At 44.6% G+C, this 22,630-nt stretch overlaps 1 protein-coding gene across 10 annotated transcripts in view; it reads right to left on the reverse strand.

The window, feature by feature from the left end:
- The window catches only part of SUPT3H (SPT3 homolog, SAGA and STAGA complex component), a 749,779-nt gene that overhangs the window by 372,004 nt on the left and 355,145 nt on the right, over nt 1-22,630 (reverse strand). For 9 of the 10 annotated variants that reach the window (XR_011031323.1, XR_011031322.1, XM_068280159.1 and 6 more), the window contains exon 3: nt 21,242-21,326. The exons of the other annotated variant lie outside the window; for it this stretch is intronic. Coding sequence is in view for 7 of the 9 variants with exons in the window: in XM_068280159.1 (XP_068136260.1) it covers nt 21,242-21,326 (85 nt within the window). In the remaining 2 variants the exon portion in view is untranslated. The remainder of the gene's footprint in view (nt 1-21,241; nt 21,327-22,630) is intronic. 10 annotated transcript variants of the gene reach the window in all.

Below are 22,630 nucleotides of genomic sequence, written 5' to 3' on the forward strand. Positions count from 1 at the left end.
ATGACGCATGTATACGTCCAGAAGGAACGAGGAAGCCACTCTGCGGTCGACATCCTGCATTAGGCGGTCGCAGAGTGGTTAACACACAGCGGCCCGTATGAAATTCACTTTTTCTCCCGGGTTTTACCCTAAGAGATAATTTTTCATCTTCTGTTTAAAACAACTTTTTAGCACTATACAACTTAAAAAGTTTCAAAAAGTAGGCGACACTATTAACGGCGGTACTATGAACATCCTTGGCGGTAACCCCGAGTTAGGGTCGGGGCGGAAAACCGCAGCTCAGAGCGGTAATCCCGACCTCTGCTCGGGCTAGCTGCCGGAGGCTCTATGCAGGGCAATGCGCGCAGCGGGAATGTTTCTACATACCTCCCAGGGATCCCGGCGTCGGATGCCATTGTTCTTCCTCTCCTCCGGGGCTCTGCTTCCTCCTGGTGAGATTGCCGAATGTCGTCATGATGACAGCCGGCAATCTTACTTTAGAGTTGCAGCGCCACTCGGAGGATGGAGGCCTAACTGCAGCGCTGGAGCCAGGGAGGTGAGTGATTGCTGGGCTGCTCCAGATCTCCCTGGCAGCATGATTGTTTCCAGGTTTTAGGGTCCGAAGGGGTGCTAAAAAACTGTACCGCTTTTAGACCCCAAAATCAGGAAAGAATCCAAGGGGGTTAAAATTGTGTTGTATTTTCTCACTTGCTGGTGGTTTAACCACTTCACCCCAAAGGGGTTTTTATTTATTTTTATTTAATGGATAGGAGCGATTTTCACCTTTCAGTGCTCATCCCTTTCATTTGCCAATAGCTTAATCACTACTAATCACAATGAAATGATCTATATCTTGTTATTTTTCACCACCAATTGGGCTTCTTGGGGTTGAGATTTGTTTTCAGTAATTACTTTATTTTCTATGCAGTTTAAAGGGAAAAACAAGGAAAACATGAAAAAATACACTATTTCTCCAATTTCATCCCCTATAGTTTTAATATACACACCGCTACTGTACATCAAACCCACACATTTTATTTGCCCATTTGTTCTGGTTATCACAAGATTTTAATTATGTCCCTAGTAAAAAAAAGTATGGTGACAACATATTATTTGGAAATAAAGGTGTATTTTTTCTTTGGTCGGTTTTTTCCCCACTATTTTCACGTGCACAGGGATGCACGTGCACGCGGGAGCGTGCACAGCACTGTCTGACTTATAAAAACGTCCTGGAGCCATTAAGAGGCTCTAGCAGGACGTTTTTATAAGTTAGCTTGTCATTCAGTGGTTAAAAAGCAATTTATTTACAAAGGTGTGAAAATATCATCTCGGAGAAAACTCGGGAGAAAAAGTGAATTGCATATGGGGCCAGTGTGTCATGACAGGCTGTGTCTTTTACATGAGGTAATCTTGAAATGAATGACGACCTTGTAGGCATTTGCATAAAATTAACATTCAGTTTGCATCAACTCAAAACCATTAGCCTCACTGACTGACCATCTCTAATCCCCACTCTGCTAGTAAGGAGGCGGGGCGCAGACTGAACTTTCAAAAAAAAAAAACCTGCTGTCTACCAAACAGGAAGTCATGTGTGCAGGGGCTCCTCATTATATGACCCATAAACTTACATACTGATAAAAGCAAACTCCGCCATTAAGAACCCCAGTCAGGACGGTGGAACCATTTCTGCATGGAGCTGGGCTGTAATTAACTGAGAATGAAAACTGAATGACCCCGGTGTTTGACAGCCATTAATACCACGGTACAACGGCAAGTCCTGAGGGAAAACAGAAATATCACCGTTATCTTTTTAATTAAATCTGGAAAACTATCTGCATCTTTTCCTGTGCGAGGAATTCTTCCATCCTGTCTCACGTTCGGCTTACAGACAGAAATATCCGCATGGACTAACAAAGAAACGCTCTTGGCGCTGACATGATGCCTGGTATTAAAGCACGACTCCGCTGGCACAGACGTCTCCATTCTGAGGTGAACGCGGCAGGGCTGACTGCCTGTGTTTCAGCTGAGCTGCAGTTGTCACCAACCTGAGTGGTCAATTATATTCCCACCATTGAAGATCCTGTAGCGGCGGGAAGATTACAAGGCATTATAAGGGTGGGTTTCCAATGGGAGCCGCCAGATTTTCTGATTCGGCTGTGGCTCCCATCCTGCTGTTAAGACGTGAATACCCCAAATCTCTAGTATATGGATTCAGATGCTTGCTGCAGCAATCCGTCCCGATTCTCACCACAGTGCAATTTGGACGTCGGTAGCCCAATATAGGTTTAGGCAGCATTTCCTCCCCAGAATTGCCTGCGGGAAATTGTTGCCGATTTGGCCCGAATTTGGGCATAGTGGAAATGGGCCCTCAGTTCTGGTGGTAGGTATGAGATTCTTTGTAACAATGTATCAGGCCATTATTAAAATTATATGAAGTTATTTATATTAAAGTATAACTGAACAAAAATAAAGATAAGCTGGCAGGGGTAGCACAAAAAAACCACAAAAAACATTGGGTTTGATTTAAGTTACAGCAATATCCTGAAGAGGAAAAAAAAAAACTAAAAATGTATGAGATAATAGTTGTATGCGAAGTACGGATAATTCATAGAATACTAGCCGCAAAGAAAAGAGTCTCATATTTTTATATTCAGTTATATAGCTTCACTTCACTTATAAAACATTACATCAGACTGTCACGGTTGTTTAGAATCCACACTCTGTCATTTAAGCTGTAAAGAAAAGCAGAAATAACGACCCTTTGAACTTTCCTGCAGTTAAACCTCATCTCAAGCTGTCTCTCACTGTTTCTTGACTGTTTAATGGAAACCTTAACTGAGCGGGATATGGATGTTTCCATTTAAACAATACCAGTTGCTTGGCAGTCCTGCTGATCTCTTTGGCTGCAGTAGTAGCTGAATCACACCTGAAACAAGCATGCAGCTAATCCAGTCTGGCTTCAGTCAGAGCACCTGATCTGCATGCTTGTTGAGGGGCTGTGGCGGATCAGCAGGAGAGCCAGGCAACTGGTATTATTTTAAAAGGAAAAATCCACATCCTTCTCAGTTTAGGTTCTCTTTAAGGGCTTCAGAAAATAGGACTGCATTCCATCCAGTGGGTGGAATAGCTTACAGAAGCTATTTTGCATAGATGACACCTGAAAGGTTTAACTCTCAGCACGGTTTCCTCCCCATCCCAAAAACATACAGATAAGTTAATTGGCTTCCTCTAAATTGGCCCTAGACTACAATACATGCACGACTACACAATATAGACATAGACATAGGACTATGGTAGGGACTAGATTGTGAGCTCCTCCGAGGGACAGTTAGTGACAAGACTATATATAATCTGAAAAGCAAAAGGAAAGCAGAAGGTTAGCACTACAGCGGTATTAACAATGGCTGCTCAGCTTCAAGGACATGCAGTGTGCACAGAAGAATGAAAGATGCGCCTCTTTTCCAGAACCTCTTCAGCGTGCTCAAGCTTAGGACATCAAGCAGTAAAGCAAACAAGGAAAGCAGGAAAGCTGGCACTGCTGCAGGTGTTCGATTTATTGTAGCATATATAAAGTGCATACGTGCAACATCTTGCAAAATTCATAAAACAATCACATACCATTTGTGAGAGGAGGTGTGGGTGGTGGTAGGTGCTGGGCCGTTTCGCGCCGGTTAGCGCTTCTACGGAGGCTGCCTCCGTAGAAGCGCTAACCGGCGCGAAACGGCCGTCAGGCATTCTGTGCCCAGCACCCACCACCACCCACGCTTCCTCTCACAAATGGTATGTGATTGTTTTATGAATTTTGCAAGATGTTGCACGTATACACTTTATATATGCTACAATAAAGCGAACACCTGCAGCAGTGCCAGCTTTCCTGCTTTCCTTGTTTGCTTTACTATATATAATCTGTACAGTGCTGCGGAAGATGTCGGCACTAAATAATAATAACGTTCCCTGTACTGGAAAACAATAGGAGACTCTTTTCTTTGCTACTAATGTCATATTTCTTAGCTGTACTACACATACAATTCATTCAAAAATATATAAAGGTAAAGTGCGCTCCTCACTGCCAATAACCGTTAAATATAAAGTCCCTGGTGCGCTTTGCACAATAAGGGTTGTGTCTACCCCTTTAAATAATCAAAATCAAGTAATGTGAGCGCTCAGCAGGTTCTATCAATATACCATTTAAACTTCCAGGTATAAACCTGATATAAAGATATATTTCCTCCCCGATGACAAGAGATATTTCAACCTTTTAACATTCTCCAATCCCCTAGCACATGACATACATGGGTTTCAATATACTTGTACTATATCACATACTATTTACACGTATTTTTAGTATCAAGAAGGGAAACCTAAACTTTTCTTTTCCACAATGCTGATCCACTAAGGGACCAGGATTTTCTATGTGTACATCCGCTCACAAAAAGTCCCAGTTTATAAGTCCCAATACAACTTTGCGGGGCACTCTTCTTATGAAATTCACAACACCTCAATCCTTGGAATCCACTATTTGGACAAACAATTACGCTCACCAGATTGTAGTGCCAATTATAACAGTTGGCAAACTCGCATGTGGCCCAGCCCGCTGCAGTCCTTGGATCTCCCAGGTTCAGGATAATCTTTCTATCTCTTCAACGTCATTCCAACCATACATGTAAAAAGAAAGGACACTATCTCGTGTACTACGTCACTACTTAAGTATTTCACCACTTGTATGTGCAGTTCATGCTCCTTCACCAATGACCACCACGTGCCTTCACAGCACTACCCGAGCACCAATCAAAAGCTCCAGCCTCTTACCAAATAGTGTGGCTGACCCCTCACGACCAGCATCACCGTTTGAAAACACTTGTGCCCAAACTTCAGATTGGCGTTCTCACTGTGGCTGCACCTTTAACTCAGACAGAATGCTTCCATAGTGTAATACCGTTTTTATTCCAGTAAAAGAAGATTAAAATTGTACTCACAAACATAAGTAAAATATGCGCATATCAGTAAAACTCCTCGAGGTTCAGCGTCCCTCTCCGTGGATAGGCTCCGCCCTACTAGTTTCGTCAGGATGACTCATCAGGGGCATGGCCTTCCATTGGAGGGGACGCTATTTATACTTAAAAACAATCCTTCTACTTCCTCCGTGTTAAGGTGCCGCCCATTAACCTCATTATACCTCATTGGAGGTTTTAATTGGCCTTCAAACATGCCAATCTGACTCATCCTGTTTCCGTATCCTCCCCTTGTCAATTCGTAACTACCCACCCTGTAATCCACCCATGTAACCTCAGCGCGTGCGCCAACCTTGCTGTATACGCACACCCTCTGTGACACCGGCCAGACTGGTCATTTACTTCCTTGTTTACTCTCGTGAATAGGTTCACGCCCCCTCTCCTTCCTATTGGCTCCTTCCCGGCAACTGCCCAGCCCTCAACTAAACACCTTCGATTATCACCATGGTGATTGCCACGCTAGTCGCGCTATACATAAATGCACAGTAAGTGTGGAAATTTCTATACTGCTGCATGCCCCAATCTGACACTCTCTTCATCATTACAGCGCGCAGCTTCATCTTCCCTCACACTCTACATCCCATTCTTTTAATTCAATACAGACCCAAATGTAATATACGTGTGCTACTACTAAACTTTCTCTCCCTCAAATCTTGCAGCAAAATCTGCTGATAAATGTTAGGTGCATGGTCCATGTGCCCACCTTAACACACAAGGTTTATTCCTCCCCTTTATATTTATTATTCATCCCCCTTATACACACTTATACCAGAAAAGTTATATATATATATATATAACAAGAAGCATATGAACACTGAATGACCATCTCTATATCCTTACTTAATTTAAATCAATAACATACTGTACTTCCTCCATATGAATAGATCAATCATCAGATATGAAACAATTTATGTCCAACTCGACATTCAATCCCCCTGGTCTCATAGTTTTTAATTCATATATCCAGCGGGTCTCCATCTTAGAGATCTCCCTCACTTTGTGGCATCCCCTCCATTTAGTAGTCAGCTTTTGGATACCCTGGAAGGTAAGTAGGCCTGGGTTTCTTGAGTGTTTCTCATCAAAGTGTTTTGATACACTATGGCTCTGAAAACCTTTAGCAATATTGTTGATATGCTCACCCACTCGTGCTTTTAAAGACCTTTTTGTTCTCCCCACATACTGTAGCCCACATGGGCTCCCCACGAATTGACAAGGGGAGGATACGGAAACAGGATGAGTCAGATTGGCATGTTTGAAGGCCAATTAAAACCTCCAATGAGGTATAATGAGGTTAATGGGCGGCACCTTAACACGGAGGAAGTAGAAGGATTGTTTTTAAGTATAAATAGCGTCCCCTCCAATGGAAGGCCATGCCCCTGATGAGTCATCCTGACGAAACTAGTAGGGCGGAGCCTATCCAGGGAGAGGGACGCTGAACCTCGAGGAGTTTTACTGATATGCGCATATTTTACTTATGTTTGTGAGTACAATTTTAATCTTTTTTTACTGGAATAAAAACGGTATTACACTATGGAAGCATTTTGTCTGAGTTAAAGGTGCAGCCACAGTGAGAACGCCAATCTGAAGTTTGGGCACAAGTGTTTTCAAGCGGTGATGCTGGTCGTGAGGGGTCAGCCACACTATTTGGTAAGAGGCTGGAGCTTTTGATTGGTGCCCGGGTAGTGCTGTGAAGGCACGTGGTGGTCATTGGTGAAGGAGCATGAACTGCACATACAAGTGGTGAAATACTTAAGTAGTGACGTAGTACACGAGATAGTGTCCTTTCTTTTTACATGTATGGTTGGAATGACGTTGAAGAGATAGAAAGATTATCCTGAACCTGGGAGATCCAAGGACTGCAGCGGGCTGGGCCACATGCGAGTTTGCCAACTGTTATAATTGGCACTACAATCTGGTGAGCGTAATTGTTTGTCCAAATAGTGGATTCCAAGGATTGAGGTGTTGTGAATTTCATAAGAAGAGTGCCCCGCAAAGTTGTATTGGGACTTATAAACTGGGACTTTTTGTGAGCGGATGTACACATAGAAAATCCTGGTCCCTTAGTGGATCAGCATTGTGGAAAAGAAAAGTTTAGGTTTCCCTTCTTGATACTAAAAATACGTGTAAATAGTATGTGATATAGTACAAGTATATTGAAACCCATGTATGTCATGTGCTAGGGGATTGGAGAATGTTAAAAGGTTGAAATATCTCTTGTCATCTGGGAGGAAATATATCTTTATATCAGGTTTATACCTGGAAGTTTAAATGGTATATTGATAGAACCTGCTGAGCGCTCACATTACTTGATTTTAACATACAATTCATTACCTCATAGGTTTAGTTTTGCTTCATGTTTGCTTTAAAGGGGAACTTCAGCCTAAACAAACATACTGTCATTAAGTTACATTAGTTATGCTAATTAAAATAGATGGGTAATATAATCTCTTACCCACCCTGTTTTAAAAGAAAAGGCAAATGTTTGTGATTTCATGGGGGCAGCCATCTTTGTCATGGGGGCAGCGAACTTTTTGGTTGAAAGGAGGTGACAGGGAGCATAAAACACAGTTCCAACTGTACTGTGTGCTGATCACCCCTCCCAGCTGCACGCTAGGCTTAAAAATCTCAAATTCAAAAAAGCAAATTTGCGCCAAAACAGCAGGAGGAGAACATCATCATCAGAAATCCCATTATGCTTTGCACAGCATTAGGGGGAAAATGCCCGGGCAGTTTTCTTCTGTGCAGCTAAAAATGAGACTTGGGTAATGAAAAACAAAGTTCTGATATTGTGAACCTGTTAAAGAAACACCAAGCATTTTTCAGTGCTGCTGAGTAGATGTTTAGTCTGGAGGTTCACTTTAACGTCTCACTTTGCGATGTATCAATTTATTTCCCTCTACGACTATTTTTCGGTAAACTTCCTCTTTTAAAACAATGACAATGTTTTCCTGAAATTGCACTTGGGTTGCTGTATTTTTCCTCCCGCTCCAGCAGTGAAGCACGGCGCAGTGTGAGAGGACAAGTTCATTGGCTTTTCCCTTAAACACTGGTGGTTTTCAGACAAAGGAGAAAAAAACATCTCGCAGAACAGTCAAGTATTCAGAGAAATAATGAAAGTGACCACAATGTTGTCAAATTAGTGACTGGGGGGATTTTATTACGGGTTTGTTGTTGTAAGTGGTGGTGAGCGTGGCCGGGTGGAGGGGATTGTTTTGGTTAGGGCTGTGGGTAGACACCTGCTGAAATGCTGCAGAGGGGGTCATTGCCTGTCAGGACTGCTTACGGTCTGTTGAGGCTCTGCAGACGTGCCATTATTCTGCAGCCTCAGGGCAAGGCCTGCTACCAGGAGGAGATTTATGTTTTTGCGGCCACAGGATGCGCCATCTCACGATGTTCAGGGTCACGGCAGATCGCAGGCCGCCATAGTAAATTTACAGAAACGCTAATAGCGAATCTGGTGAATTACAGCGGTGAGACGTTTTCTACTTCCTACGATAAAAATTAAAAAGAGTCCTTAAAGCTCCTGTTCAGCCTAATTTTTTGTTTAATTTAACTAACACCTTTCTCCCTGTATTCATGGAAATGCAGTTAAAGAACCACTATCGCCTCGTAGCATAAACATGTAAAATACAAAACATATACGATTTACATTTATTCAAGAGTAAAATACATTCTAAAATTACGGTACTTCCCCCCCCCAAGTTGCTGTCACTTATAGTAGGTGGTAAAAATGAAAGGTCTGACAGGTTTTAGACTAGTCCATCTCCTCATGATGGGTGGGAGGGGAATTCTCAGGGTTTTATCTTTAAAGCAAACCTGAAGCGAAAGTAAACTTGTGAAATAATGATTTGTAGGTGTGGTACAGCTAAGAAATAGAACATTAGTAGCAAAGGAATGATCCTCATATTGTTTTCCAGTACAGGAAGAGTTAAAAAACAAAAAAACTTCAGTGCAGAAGAGCTTCTCTGAGCTCTTCGACCCACTAGGTCAAATACAGTCCTGTTTTCTGAAGCACTTAAAAAGCCAAGAAACCGTGAGAGACAGCTTGAGATAAAGATTTTAAACATGAAATTTCAAAGGGTCATTAGGTCTGCTTTGTTTTCTAGCTTAAAAGACAGAGTGGGTTTCTAAACAGCAAATATGACAGAATTATGCAATGTCCTAAAAAAAAAAAATGTACACACATGTATCTGGCCCCAGGCGATCCCCGACGGTGCCAGATCCCAGGGACTTTGTTGTACATGCATAACCCAGAGAGAAGGTATCCAATAAAATCCATCCACTACTCTTCCCCCAACATAAGAGGGGATATCAGGTTTTTAAGAGGAAAACAAGGAAGGGGGGTGGTTAGGACCTGGTTCACACATAAATCCAGGGCTGTGGAGTCGGTCCAAAAATCCACCGACCCGACTCCGACTCCTCAGTTTAGGATTCCACCGACTCCGACTCCACGACTCCGACTCCTCTAATTTGCATATTACAATTTTGTTGATTAAAAGTATGTAACATGAAATTCGTCTCTTAACTGCCAACGCTTAGGAATTTTACAAGACAACTGAAGTGAGAAGGATATGTAGACTACTATATTTATTCCCTTTAGACTAAAACTAGTCCTTGGTAAGAGTACTTGTAAAAGGTACAAACCGGAACAAAGAACATCTATCAGGCCCTAGGCAATGTAAGTGTGGGTACATGTAAGAATGATGTGCAGGTACTCTGCAGGGGAATGAGGAGATTGTAAACAGACAACACCTCTGTGTTCAATGTGGACAGCATTCTCAGTGGATTCCCTGCAGCTCTGTGGGGAGTGCATATGTAGAGTATAGTACTACTGTGTAACAAAGTAAACCTGAGACAGATGAAATTAAAGTTTTATACATACCTGGGGCTTCCTCCAGCCGCCTTCAGGATAATCAGTCCCTCTATGTCCTCCTCCACCACCTGGATCTTCTGCTATGAGTCCAGGTACTTGAGCCAGTCAGGCGTAGTGCGCATGCACACACTCTGCCGCCAGGAGCATACTACACCTGTGCAGCACTATTGCGCAGGTGCAGAATGTTCCTGGCTGTGGGAGCGGCATGCGGCCGGACAGCGCTGACTGGCTGAATTACCAGGACTCATAGCAGAAGATCCGGGTGGTGGAGGACAGCGAGGGACTGATTAGCCTGAAGGGGGCTGGAGGAAGCCCCAGGTATGTATAAAACTTTACTTTTCATCCGTCTCAGTTACCCTTTAATTTGTAGTCACCAAACCAAATTTTAACAACATATCAAATGATTTGATTTCATCAGCAAAGGGAGTGCATACATTTGCATAAATCAGCATCAGTGCAGAATTATTTCCATCTCGTTGACCATCTCTATTAGTGACACAGCTACACATCAGGCTTTATTCTTACAGCATAGATGTTATTTAGTATATATATGAGATTCCTGTGTACACATCATATATACAGTCACAATCAGATATGTATATCTGATCTTAAAAATACGGGGACTGCTTTATTGAAGCAGCACAAGTAACTAATTTTGATTGGTTTATTTCATTTTTGTGGACTAAGCACAGCTATTACTGTATAAATACTGTATATATACATTATTTTTAATGACTATTATCTGAGAAATAGAACATTTTATCATATTTTCTATTTTAATTACAGTTACAAATTCATTAGGAGTCGGAGTCGGTGCATTTTTTCCTGACTCCGACTCCGACTCCAGGCACCCAAAATTGCCCGACTCCACGACTCCGACTCCACGACTCCGACTCCACAGCCCTGCATAAATCTGCACATTTACAGTCCAGTCCAATACTGCCCTGTCAGTTTTGGATCACTTTTACCTAACTGGATTGGAAATGTACACCTCTTATGTGTGAACACACCCATAGAGACACATACAAAACTGACAGGATGGGACTGGACCAGACTGAAAATGTACACCTTGTATGTGTGAACACACCCATAGAGACACATACAAAACTGACAGGATGGGACTGGACCAGACTGGAAATGTACACCTTGTATGTGTGAACACACCCATAGAGACACATACAAAACTGACAGGATGGGACTGGACCAGACTGGAAATGTACACCTTGTATGTGTGAACACACCCATAGAGACACATACAAAACTGACAAGATGGGACTGGACCAGACTGGAAATGTACACCTTGTATGTGTGAACACACCCATAGAGACACATACAAAACTGACAAGATGGGACTGGACCAGACTGGAAATGTACACCTTGTATGTGTGAACACACCCATAGAGACACATACAAAACTGACAAGATGGGACTGGACCAGACTGGAAATGTACACCTTGTATGTGTGAACACACCCATAGAGACACATACAAAACTGACAGGATGGGACTGGACCAGACTGGAAATGTACACCTCTTATGTGTGAACACACCCATAGAGACACATACAACACTGACAGGATGGGACTGGACCAGACTGGAAATGTACACCTTCTATGTGTGAATGAAGCCATAAAAAGCTCATACATAACTGAAAGTACAGGACCAGAAATGTAAAGATTTGTGTGTGAACACAGCCATAGAAACGCATACAAAACTGACAGGACTGGAAACCTTTTACGTGTGAACCCAGCCTACTGCAGGAATCTGCTGCAAAGTCTTCTGAAGTGCCCCACTGCCAGCTTTGTGCTGATCAATGCAATATAAAGTTAGGCCCATATGCCTAACTAACTGACAGGACTGGAAACCTTTTACGTGTGAACCCAGCCTACTGCAGGAATCTGCTGCAAAGTCTTCTGAAGTGCCCCACTGCCAGCTTTGTGCTGATCAATGCAATATAAAGTTAGGCCCATATGCAATTCACTTTTCTCCAGAGTTTTCTCCTTGGTGATATTTTTACAACTGGTCATAAAATGCCTTTTAAGCCACCAGCAAGCAAGAAAATACTCAAAATAAATGTGATAGTACTTTTTCAGCAACATTTGGGTACTTTTTCAATTGTAAAATGCTGAAAATGTAGTTTACATACAGTGGTTTGCAAAAGTATTCGGCCCCCTTGACATTTTCCACATTTTGTCACACCGAAAATCATACATCGTTCCAAACATTTTTTACACATCAATAACTGCAAAGTGGGGTGTGCATAATTATTCAGCCCCCTTTGGTCTGAGTGCAGTCAGTTGCCCATAGACATTGGCGTCAATTCACCAGAAAGGATTTACTAAGAGAAAAAAGGTAGGTAGTTTATCCCATGAGGTATTTTAACACTCTGGAGTCAATTCACCAGTGTGAGAGGACAGAGAGAAAAATGTTAGATAGCAGGGGATAATGGAGAGATATGCATGAGGAAAGTGTGAGAAAGCAGAGAGTTAGGTAATCGGTAATAATGATTTACATGGGATACTTTTCCTCTCTGTAAGCTTGAAAGTGAAGCATTGTGGGTAGGAGGCGGAGTTTTACCACTACGTGACCAGAGTATTCCCACCTTTTACTGCCGGATCATATCATAAATCATATCACGAGTGAGTCTGAACTTCTTCACCACCTCTGTCTCAGTAAAATTATCAAGAACTGTTCTCTCACGAAAAATACGAGGGGCGATTAAACAGACCCTCCTCCTGCGCCTTCGTCTCCTCATAATAGAAGCAAGCTCTAAGGCCTAGTGCACACCAGAGCGGTTCGGCTGCGTTTTGCGATCCGCTTGCGGCTGCGGATATGCTTGGGTAATGTATTTCAATGGGCTGGTGCACACCAGAGCGGGAGGCGTTTTGCAGAAAAGCATACTCCTGGGCTGCTGCAGATTTTGGATTGCGGAGGCGTTTCTGCCTCAATGTTAAGTATAGGAAAAACGCAAACCGCTCTGAAAAACGGCACTTCAGAGCAGTTTGCCAGGCGGTTTTTGTTACAGTAGCTGTTCAGTAACAGCTTTACTGTAACAATACATGAAATCTACTACACCAAAAACGCTTCACAAAACCGCAAAATGCTAGCTGAAACGCTACAGAAAAATAAGAAAAAGCGTTTCAAAATCTGCTAGCATCTGCTAGAGTAAGCTCAAAAGGCTCCATCTTCCACAGAAGCAGCTGCTGTGTGAAAACCACGATATCTCCAGGTTCATTCAGGGGATAAAGAGATGAAAAAATAACGAATGGCCACACCCCCTTTCTTCCCTGGTGAATTGTGATTTGGAGAAAAACTAACTACTAACTATCACTTATTTATCTCATACTTATCTCACATTTATCTCCTGCATTTCTCTCTGTCGATATTTTCCCCTATACTTCTGGAGAATTGCTATTTGGAGATATCACAGGAGGTAAATTACCTCCCAAGAGATAAATAGGTTGGTAACCTCTGGTGAATTGATGCCATTGCCTGATGAGTGATAATGACTAAATAAAGTGCACCTGTGTGTAATCTAATGTCAGTACAAATACAGCTGCTCTGTGATGGCCTCAGAGGTTGTCTAAGAGAATATTGGGAGCAATAACACCATGAAGTCCAAAGAACACACCAGACAGGTCAGGGATAAAGTTATTGAGAAATGTAAAGCAGGCTTAGGCTACAAAAAGATTTCTAAAGCCTTGAACATCCCACGGAGCACTGTTCAAGCGATCATTCAGAAATGGAAGGAGTATGGCGCAACTGTAAACCTACCAAGACAAGGCCGTCCACCTAAACTCACAGGCCGAACAAGGAGAGCGCTGATCAGAAATGCAGTCAAGAGGCCCATGGTGACTCTGGACGAACTGCAGAGATCTACAGCTCAGGTGGGGGAATCTGTCCATAGGACAACTATTAGTCGTGCACTGTACAAAGTTGGCCTTTATGGAAGAGTGGCAAGAAGAAAGCCATTGTTAACAGAAAGCATAAGAAGTCCCGTTTGCAGTTTGCCACAAGCCATGTTGGGGACACAGCAAACATGTGGAAGAAGGTGCTCTGGTCAGATGAGACCAAAATTGACTTTTTGACCAAAATGCAAAACGCTATGTGTGGCGGAAAACTAACACTGCACATCACTCTGAACACACCATCCCCACTGTCAAATATGGTGGTGGCAGCATCATGCTCTGGGGGTGCTTCTCTTCAGCAGGGACAGGGAAGCTGGTCAAAGTTGATTGGAAGATGGATGGAACCAAATACAGGGCAATCCTGTAAAAAAAACGCTTGGAGTCTGCAAAAGACTTGAGACTGGGGCGGAGGTTCACCTTCTAGCAGGACAACGACCCTAAACAAAGCCAGGGCAACAATGGAATGGTTTAAAACAAAACATATCCATGTGTTAGAATGGCCCAGTCAAAGTCCAGATCGAAATCCAATCAAGAATCTGTGACAAGATCTGAAAACTGCTGTTCACAAACGCTGTCCATCTAATCTGACTGAGCTGGAGCTGTTTTACAAAGAAGAATGGGCAAGGATTTCAGTCTCTAGATGTGCAAAGCTGGTAGAGACATACCGTAAAAGACTGGCAGCTGTAATTGCAGCAAAAGGTGGTTCTACAAAGTATTGATTTAGGGGGCTGAATAATTATGCACACCCCACTTTGCAGTTATTTATTTTTAAAAAAATGTTTGGAATCATGTATGATTTTCATTCCACTTCTCACATGTACACTACTTTGTATTGGTCTTTCACGTGGAATTCAAATAAAATTGATGCATGTTTGTGGCAGTAATGTGACAAAATGTGGAAAACTTCAAGGGGTCGAATACTTTGGCAAGCCACTGTAGAAGATGAAAATGATCTCCTAGAAGATAACTCAGGTGAAAAAAATGAATTGCATTTGAGTCAGTGGATAGAGATCACGACCTTTACCCACTGACCTTTAATTAATACGATGAATGATTGAAGTTAGGTTTAACTTCATTTCTGTTTGATTAAGTCAAACCAGAATTGATGAAACATGCCATGCGGTTATGACAGAGGATGTCATCCATTACATGGAGCGTTACACAAGCCTATCCTCCGGAGCATGCAGCAAACACAATGAGGCAATCACAGCAGAACCTCAGGTCTGGAAAGATTCAAAAGCATTGTGATTGTTTCCTGACAGTCCGCAATTACCAGAATACCTAGAAGCAGCTACACCTCCCTAAATCTCCTGTAAATCAGAGCATTATTACAGCCGATCAGACATCTGCTCTCGTTTTCTCTCCGTAATGAAGTCTGTACAGGAGCCTGAAGCCATGGACGGGAATGGCGAGATTGAATGAGGAGGAAACCACTGTATCTAGACAGCGATGACCGAAAATGAGAATCAACGTTCTCTGGAAAATACTCGGTGAATAATACCTACAGGAAGTGATGGGGAATTTAAAGTGTACCTGAGGTGGCACAAGTACTACCAAATAAAAAGTGTGTAGTGTATGTATTGTAGTCTAGGACCAATTTAGGGGGAAGCCAATTAACTTTTCTATATGTTTTTGGGATGTGTGAGGAAACTGAAGTGGTTGGAGGAAACGCACACACAGACAAGGAGAGAACATACAAACTATGCAGGTGCATACGCCAAGGATAAGCAAAAACTCCAAAGAGTAATTAGGGCTGCAGAAAAGATCATAGGATCGCCCCTGCCACCGCTAGACGTACTCCACGCTGCGAGAATGGGGGTCAAAGGTCTCCAGGATCTCCCACAACTCCTCCCACTCGGGCAGTCATTTTTTCGAGCGCCTACCATCGGGGCGACGGTACAGAACTATCCCCTCCACCAGAACCACCAGGTGAAGGAACACATTCTTCCATAAAGCTGTCCTACATCTGAACTCCAACTCCTCCCTTTAGCCCCAAGTCAGCAACAGCTCTCTTGCTCTCACTCAGAACTCTGACCTCGGACACTCTTGGACAGTACTATTGTCTTTCCCCGAATATAAGACACTCTTATATTCTTTTTTGGGGAGAAATATCTTCGCGGGGGGGGGGGGGGGGGGGGAGGGGGGGGATTAGTTCCTTGTACATACGTGCCAAGTAAATAAACATAAAATAAGTAAATGGAAGTAGTCCCTCAGCCTGGCTGAGCACACAGGCTATAATTTTAATATAAGTACGGAATAAAGACAAGAAGAGTCGGTATATTTCCTGGTACGGTTGCGAGCGGCTTTCTCAGCAGCGGAGCACACGAGAGCCCCCTCTCCTGTGTGGCAGCGGCGGAGCGCACAAGGGCCCCCTCTCCTGTGTGGTAGCGGCGGAGCACACGAGAGCCCCCTCTCCTGTGTGGCAACAGCGGACTACATGAGTGCCCCCTCTCTCGTGTGGCAACGGCGGAGCACACACGAGCCCTTTCTCCCGTGTGGCAGCGGCGGAGCACACGAGAGCCCCCCTCTCCTGTGTGGCAGCGGTGGAGCACACACGAGCCCTTTCTCCCGTGTGGCAGCGGCGGAGCACACGAGAGCCCCCTCTCCTGTGTGGCAGCGGTGGAGCACAAGAGAGCCCCCTCTCCTGTGAGGCAGCGGCGGAGCACACAAGGGCCCCCTCTCCTGTGTGGCAGCGGTGGAGCACACGAGAGCCCCCTCACCTGTGAGGCAGCGGCGGAGCACACAAGGGCCCCCCCCTCCTGTGTGGCAGCGGCGGAGCACACAAGGGCCCCCTCTCCTGTGTGGCAGCGGTGGAGCACACGAGAGCCCCCTCACCTGTGAGGCAGCGGCGGAGCACACAAGGGCCCCCTCTCCTGTGTGGCAGCGGCGAGCCCCCTCTCCTGTGTGGCAGCGGCGGAGCACACACGAGCCCTTTCTCCCGTGTGGCAGCGGCGGAGCACACGAGAGCCCCCCTCTCCTGTGTGGCAGCGGTGGAGCACAAGAGAGCCCCCTCTCCTGTGTGGCAGCGGCGGAGCACACAAGGGCCCCCTCTCCTGTGTGGCAGCGGTGGAGCACACGAGAGCCCCCTCACCTGTGAGGCAGCGGCAGAGCACACAAGGGCCCCCTCTCCTGTGTGGCAGCGGCGGAGCACACAAGGGCCCCCCCTCCTGTGTGGCAGCGGCGGAGCACACAAGGGCCCCCTCTCCTGTGTGGCAGCGGTGGAGCACACACGAGCCCTTTCTCCCGTGTGGCAGCGGCGGAGCACACGAGAGCCCCCTCTCCTGTGTGGCAGCGGTGGAGCACAAGAGAGCCCCCTCTCCTGTGTGGCAGCGGTGGAGCACACGAGAGCCCCCTCACCTGTGAGGCAGCGGCGGAGCACACAAGGGCCCCCTCTCCTGTGTAGCACCGGCGGAGCACACAAGGGCCCCCCCTCCTGTGTGGCAGCGGTGGAGCACACAAGGGCCCCCTCTCCTGTGTGGCAGCGGTGGAGCACACGAGAGCCCCCTCACCTGTGAGGCAGCGGCGGAGCACACAAGGGCCCCCTCTCCTGTGTGGCAGCGGCGGAGCACACAAGGGCCCCCTCTCCTGTGTGGCAGCGGCGGAGCACACAAGGCGGCGGAGCACACTAAAGCCCCCTCTGCTGTGTGGCAGCGGCGGAGCACACAAGAGCCCCCTCTCCTGTGTGGCAGCGGCGGAGCACACAAGGGCCCCCTCTCCTGTGTGGCAGCGGCGGAGCACACAAGGGCCCCCTCTCCTATGAGGCAGCGGCGGAGCACACGCAGTTTTCATTCAAGAATTTCCTCTTGTCCCAATCAGAGGTCAAAACAATGAGTTATTAAAAGCACTTTCGCTTCCTCTTCACTAAAGAGCCGTCTAGAGCCCCGAGGCGATAGGTTAGCAAAGCAATTTGTCTGCCTGCTGTCCTGTCTCTTCTTCCTGCCATCCCTGCTCACTAGACGGCTTCTTGTTTGGGGTTAGAAGATGTCACACCAAATAAGAGGCCTCCATGAGAAATGTCTTTCACTTCCCTGCACAAGCTTAGCAGGTTAGAGGTTAAGAAAACGTCTGATATTGTATTTATCCAATCTGTATAGTACATAAACACTGGCCCACAGGAAGCTCTGCATGCCTGCCTAGGAAAACAGGCCGTCCAGCCACCGCCGACAGGGCTGAAGGTCCAGCCGAGGACCATCACCTGCTCCGGGACTAGGGCCATGGAAGGAGATAGGATGCATGCAAAGCTCTTACTTCCCATGGGGCAGAATCCATTTAATTTAAACGTTTTGTACAATATAGAATGTGAGTATTGCACAGAATGCAGCAAGGTTTGCCTAATTAGGGAAAGTTGGGGTATGAGGTTCATGATTCAATAAAACTTAATCTATATTCTTTTGATTTAAAAGAGACAGAGAGACAGATGGTCAATGGCTACATTTAAAGGACACCCGAGGTGAAAATAAACGAATGAAATAAACGACTGTATCCATCTTCCTTCTCCTAAAAATGATTTTTTTAAAGATATTCCACAGTTTTATGTTTAAATCTACTTTTTAAAGTGAACCAGAGACAAAGCACCCTCATGTATTTTACCATATATATCAGTGGGAACATTAGAGATAACGCCTACCCTGCTCTCGGTTTCATTCTTCACTGCTCAGCCTGCTTCTTATCAACCCTGATAAAATCCCCCACTGAGCATTCAGTCTGGCTTTGCTAGAATAACTCAGCTATAATGATTCCTGAGCAGAGCCAGCAGGGGGCAGGCTTAGGCTTGAAAAGACATGAGAGAAGTCAGACTGAGCTATAAATATTCCTGAGCAAAGCCAGACTGAATGCTCAGTTGGGGATTTTATCAGGGCTGATAAGAAGCAGGCTTAGCAGTGAAGGATGAAACAGAGAGCAGGGTAGGTGTTTTCTCTAATGTTCCCACTGATATATATGGTACAATACATGAGGGTGCTTCGTCTCTGGTTCTCTTTAAGTGTTATTTGCTTTATTGTTTTTGCTCAATGACACACCCATTGAAGTATGCAAGAGGTAAAATGTATGAACTATTGACCCTTTTTATCTCTTTCCTGCTTTCAAGAAGCCATTTTCTGCTAGGAAAGTGTTTTATAGTTTGAATTTCTTATCAGTGAGGGTCACACTGTAGTCACTTCCTGTCTGAGTCAGGACTGAGTCAGCCACTTACATACCTGATATTTAATTCTTTAAGGCAGAGAAAGAAAAAAAAAAAAAAAAAAAAGAAACAGCATAGTTACAGTGGGATGCGAAAGTTTGGGCAACCTTGTTAATCGTCATGATTTTCCTGTATAAAGCTTTGGCTGCTGTGAAAAAATGTCAGTTAAATACAGGGGCGTAACTAGGCCCCACCGGGCCCCCCTGCAGAATTTCAAAGCGGCCCCCCCCACCCTGGGGCCCGGCTTGTGGCCGTTTTGTGGGGGCTGGAGGGGTGGCAACATGAGGGGAAAGCCTTGGGCACAGTCGGCGAGGAGAGGGGAAGTTCCCCCCTCTCCCTCACCTCGGGGCTCTCCGCTCTGCGCTCCCCTCCAGCTAGTTAGAGTGTGGGCAGCGGGCAGATACAGCCCGCGGGAGCAGGGGCTGCAAGGCCTATTGTTACGCCAGTGGTTAAATATATCATATAGGAGACTCACACAGTGATATTTGAGAAGTGAAATGAAGTTTATTGGACTTACAGAAAGTGTGCAATAATTGTTTAAATAAAATTAGACAGGTGCATAAATTTGGGCACCACGAAAAGGAAATGAAATCAATATTTAGTAGATCCTCCTTTTGCAGAAATTACAGCCTCTAAACCAGGCATGGGCAAACTTGGCCCTCCAGCTGTTGCGGAACTACAGGTCCCACAATGCATTGCAGGAGTCTGACAGCCAGTCATGACTCATAAAGGCAAATGCATTGTGCGATTTGTAGTTCCTTAACAGCTGGAGGGCCAAGTTTGCCCAAGCCTGGTCTAAACACTTCCTGTAGGTTCCAATGAGAGTCTGGATTCTGGTTGAAGGTATTTTGACCCATTTCTCTTTACAAAACATCTCTAGTTCATTCAGGTTTCATAGCTTCCGAGCACAGCTCTCTTTAACTCACACCACAGATCAATCATGACGATTAACAGTTGTCCAAACTTTCGCATCCCACTGTATTTGTGTGCTAGGCACTGTACATACCCATGTCTATCTCGTCACATGCCATCTGGGGTATCCTTTAAGGAGAACTGGGGAGGAGGTGGTTTCTCAAAAAGTATGGCAGGATAGGTGCTATATCTATGCCCGACTCTTCTTTCAATAATTCAATATAATTTCTGATATCCCCTGCACTCAGCGATGGGAGACATCAGAAAACCGAAGGAAGCCTCAATAGAATCCTGAGGCTTCCCTCTCTTTAGGTTAGTATCTTATGTTGTACTTTAATAACCTATCTGTATGTCTTAAATCAATCTCATAAAGGTTTTACACAGGTTGATGCAGTTGGAATAGGATGAAGAGGACTTTTTTTAGTAGGGGAACTATTATCCTTCAAATGCAGAAACTTTATCGCCAAAAGTAAGTAGCTCTTACATAGGCAAAACTATTAAAACAGAATCCGTTGTCAGTATTGTGTGCAGACTGTGATCCTAACACCTTCAAAACAAAAAGGAAGACAAACCTTTCTTGCCCCCACCCAAAATATCAGTTTGCCACTCCCCGCTGTAGTGGCCCCAATTACCCATAAATCGCTTGTGGGGTATAGGCCACCCCGCGCCTCCTCCGTAACCCTACGTGGTCCACGTCTCTCAGTAGTTTCAAAAATACACCTGTTCCTAATCCGTGTAAGTAAAATCAGGAGAGGTGGTCTCTTTGTTTATGTGGTGGAGGTGTTAGGATCACAGCCCTCACCTCTGTAAAAACCTTTGGCACGGAATATGGACACTGACTCTGTTTAATAGGTAATAGGACAAAATAGAGATGCCACCAAGATTAAAATGTACTTCAAAAAAAGCTTAAAAGTGGGAGGTAAAGGTGGACTTATCTCCCCATTGAAGACTCAAATTGTCTGATTCCAGTAAAATTATATTGTATACCCGACAAAATAAGCTGACGCGTTTCGCAGGCATTTCACAGCTTCCTCAGGAGTAACTGTTAATTACGAGCTCTTAGCAATCACAGCACCACAGTTGTGCCTACAGGAGTGCTACTCTGCTACTTTCTTTATCGAGTATTGGTGAATATTTCACTTAACACAAATCGGATCTTTGAGATCCCTTACGACACCGCACAAAGTACCGTGATCACGGAAGTCTCGCTCGTGCTGCCGTGTCACCTCGCACTTTTATCCGCTGACAGGAAGAGGCGCCGCTGAGGACCGCCGTCAAGGGGACGTCGCGGGAGCCGTCGGGCGGTGAGTACGAAGCTTTAGGACATGGCAGACATTTCCAACTACAAATTCATGGATTTGAATGAAGTTTAACTTTACCAGGTTGATGAGTTGCGTGTGAACAATATCTTCTACCAAAACAGCCGTCTCGTGCAAAGGACGCCGGGCATCGCCAAGAGAGAACCTGGGATGGAAAGGTCATAAAAAAAAAAAAAAAAACAATGGTGAATGCACGGTACAAAAACATGGAGCAATCCTATTCTAAAGGGCAGAGTTACACAATTATAATACAACTGATATATTAGCCAATTAGCCAATGCTTTTGCCTTCTGGAACAGGCACTGTGCAAAGCAAGTCCAGAGACAGTGTCTGCGTTCCAACAACACCAGTCTTTATTTGTGCTGAACATACTATTTACACAGGGAAGGGGGTAACAAAACATACAAAAACCTTTCCACCTGATGGGCTACTAAATGAACATAAAGACTACACTCAGTGAAATGTGACATACAAATAAAGTAATGGCCATTTCAAGGCAAATGAGTTTAAAAAAGAGCTTTAGTGAAAAGGGGAAAAAAATCATCAATACATGGCAAAGTTAGACGTTAAAAAAATTGAAGAGAGATCAAGAAATGATTGATATTTGCCATGTCATTTGTTTATAGTGTTTGATCCGCAATCAGCCTGCAGGTCATCATCTTCACTGCTGGCTGACATGGAAAAAAACAGACAGCACCAACTGCCATTATCTATAGCCACATCCACTAACAAGGTGTTAGGCTAAAAGGTTTTTTTTTATTTTTTATATATATATATATATATATGCAGAGAGGGAGATAATGGTTGCTAGGCAGCTGGAAATAGCCGTTATTTCCCACAATGCAACAAGTCTCCCACAATGTGATGTCAGCACCTCTGATGATTTCTCATGGGAAAGGGAGTATCAGCTACTGATTGGGATGAAGCTCAATACTTGGTTACAGTTCCTTTTTAATTGCCAAAGCTACTAAAAGTAAATCTAAAGCATAATTTAAAAAAAGGAGTTGAACTTACCTGGGGCTTCCTGCAGCCCCCTTGAGTCCTCCTGTGCCCGCGGGAGCGCAATCAAGGTGCATGCAGCTCATGCAACTGGTGGCAACTGGCCAACTTAGCGTGGGTCTCTGCTGCTGGACAGAGGGACTTGTCCCAGCGTCGTGGGCACAGGAGAACTCCAGGGGGCTGCAAGAAGACCCAGGCATGTTCAACTCATTTTTTATTTACACTTATTCTCCCTTTAAGTTGTTATCTATGCAAAAGAGCTGGTGAACAGCTAGTCGAATTCAATATAATTTCCTGAAAAGTAAACAGAAGCTAAAAGCATGTCAGGAAAAAGACAAATGATAAGGTTTTAGTGCAGGAAAGTTCAAAGGGTCATTCATTCTGCCTGTTTTTCAGGCAGTGTGTGGATTCTAAACAGCAACTCTGACACTGTCTGATGCAATGTTCACT

This window comes from Hyperolius riggenbachi, chromosome 4 (genome assembly GCF_040937935.1).
Source record: "Hyperolius riggenbachi isolate aHypRig1 chromosome 4, aHypRig1.pri, whole genome shotgun sequence".
NCBI classification, from domain to species: domain Eukaryota; kingdom Metazoa; phylum Chordata; class Amphibia; order Anura; family Hyperoliidae; genus Hyperolius; species Hyperolius riggenbachi.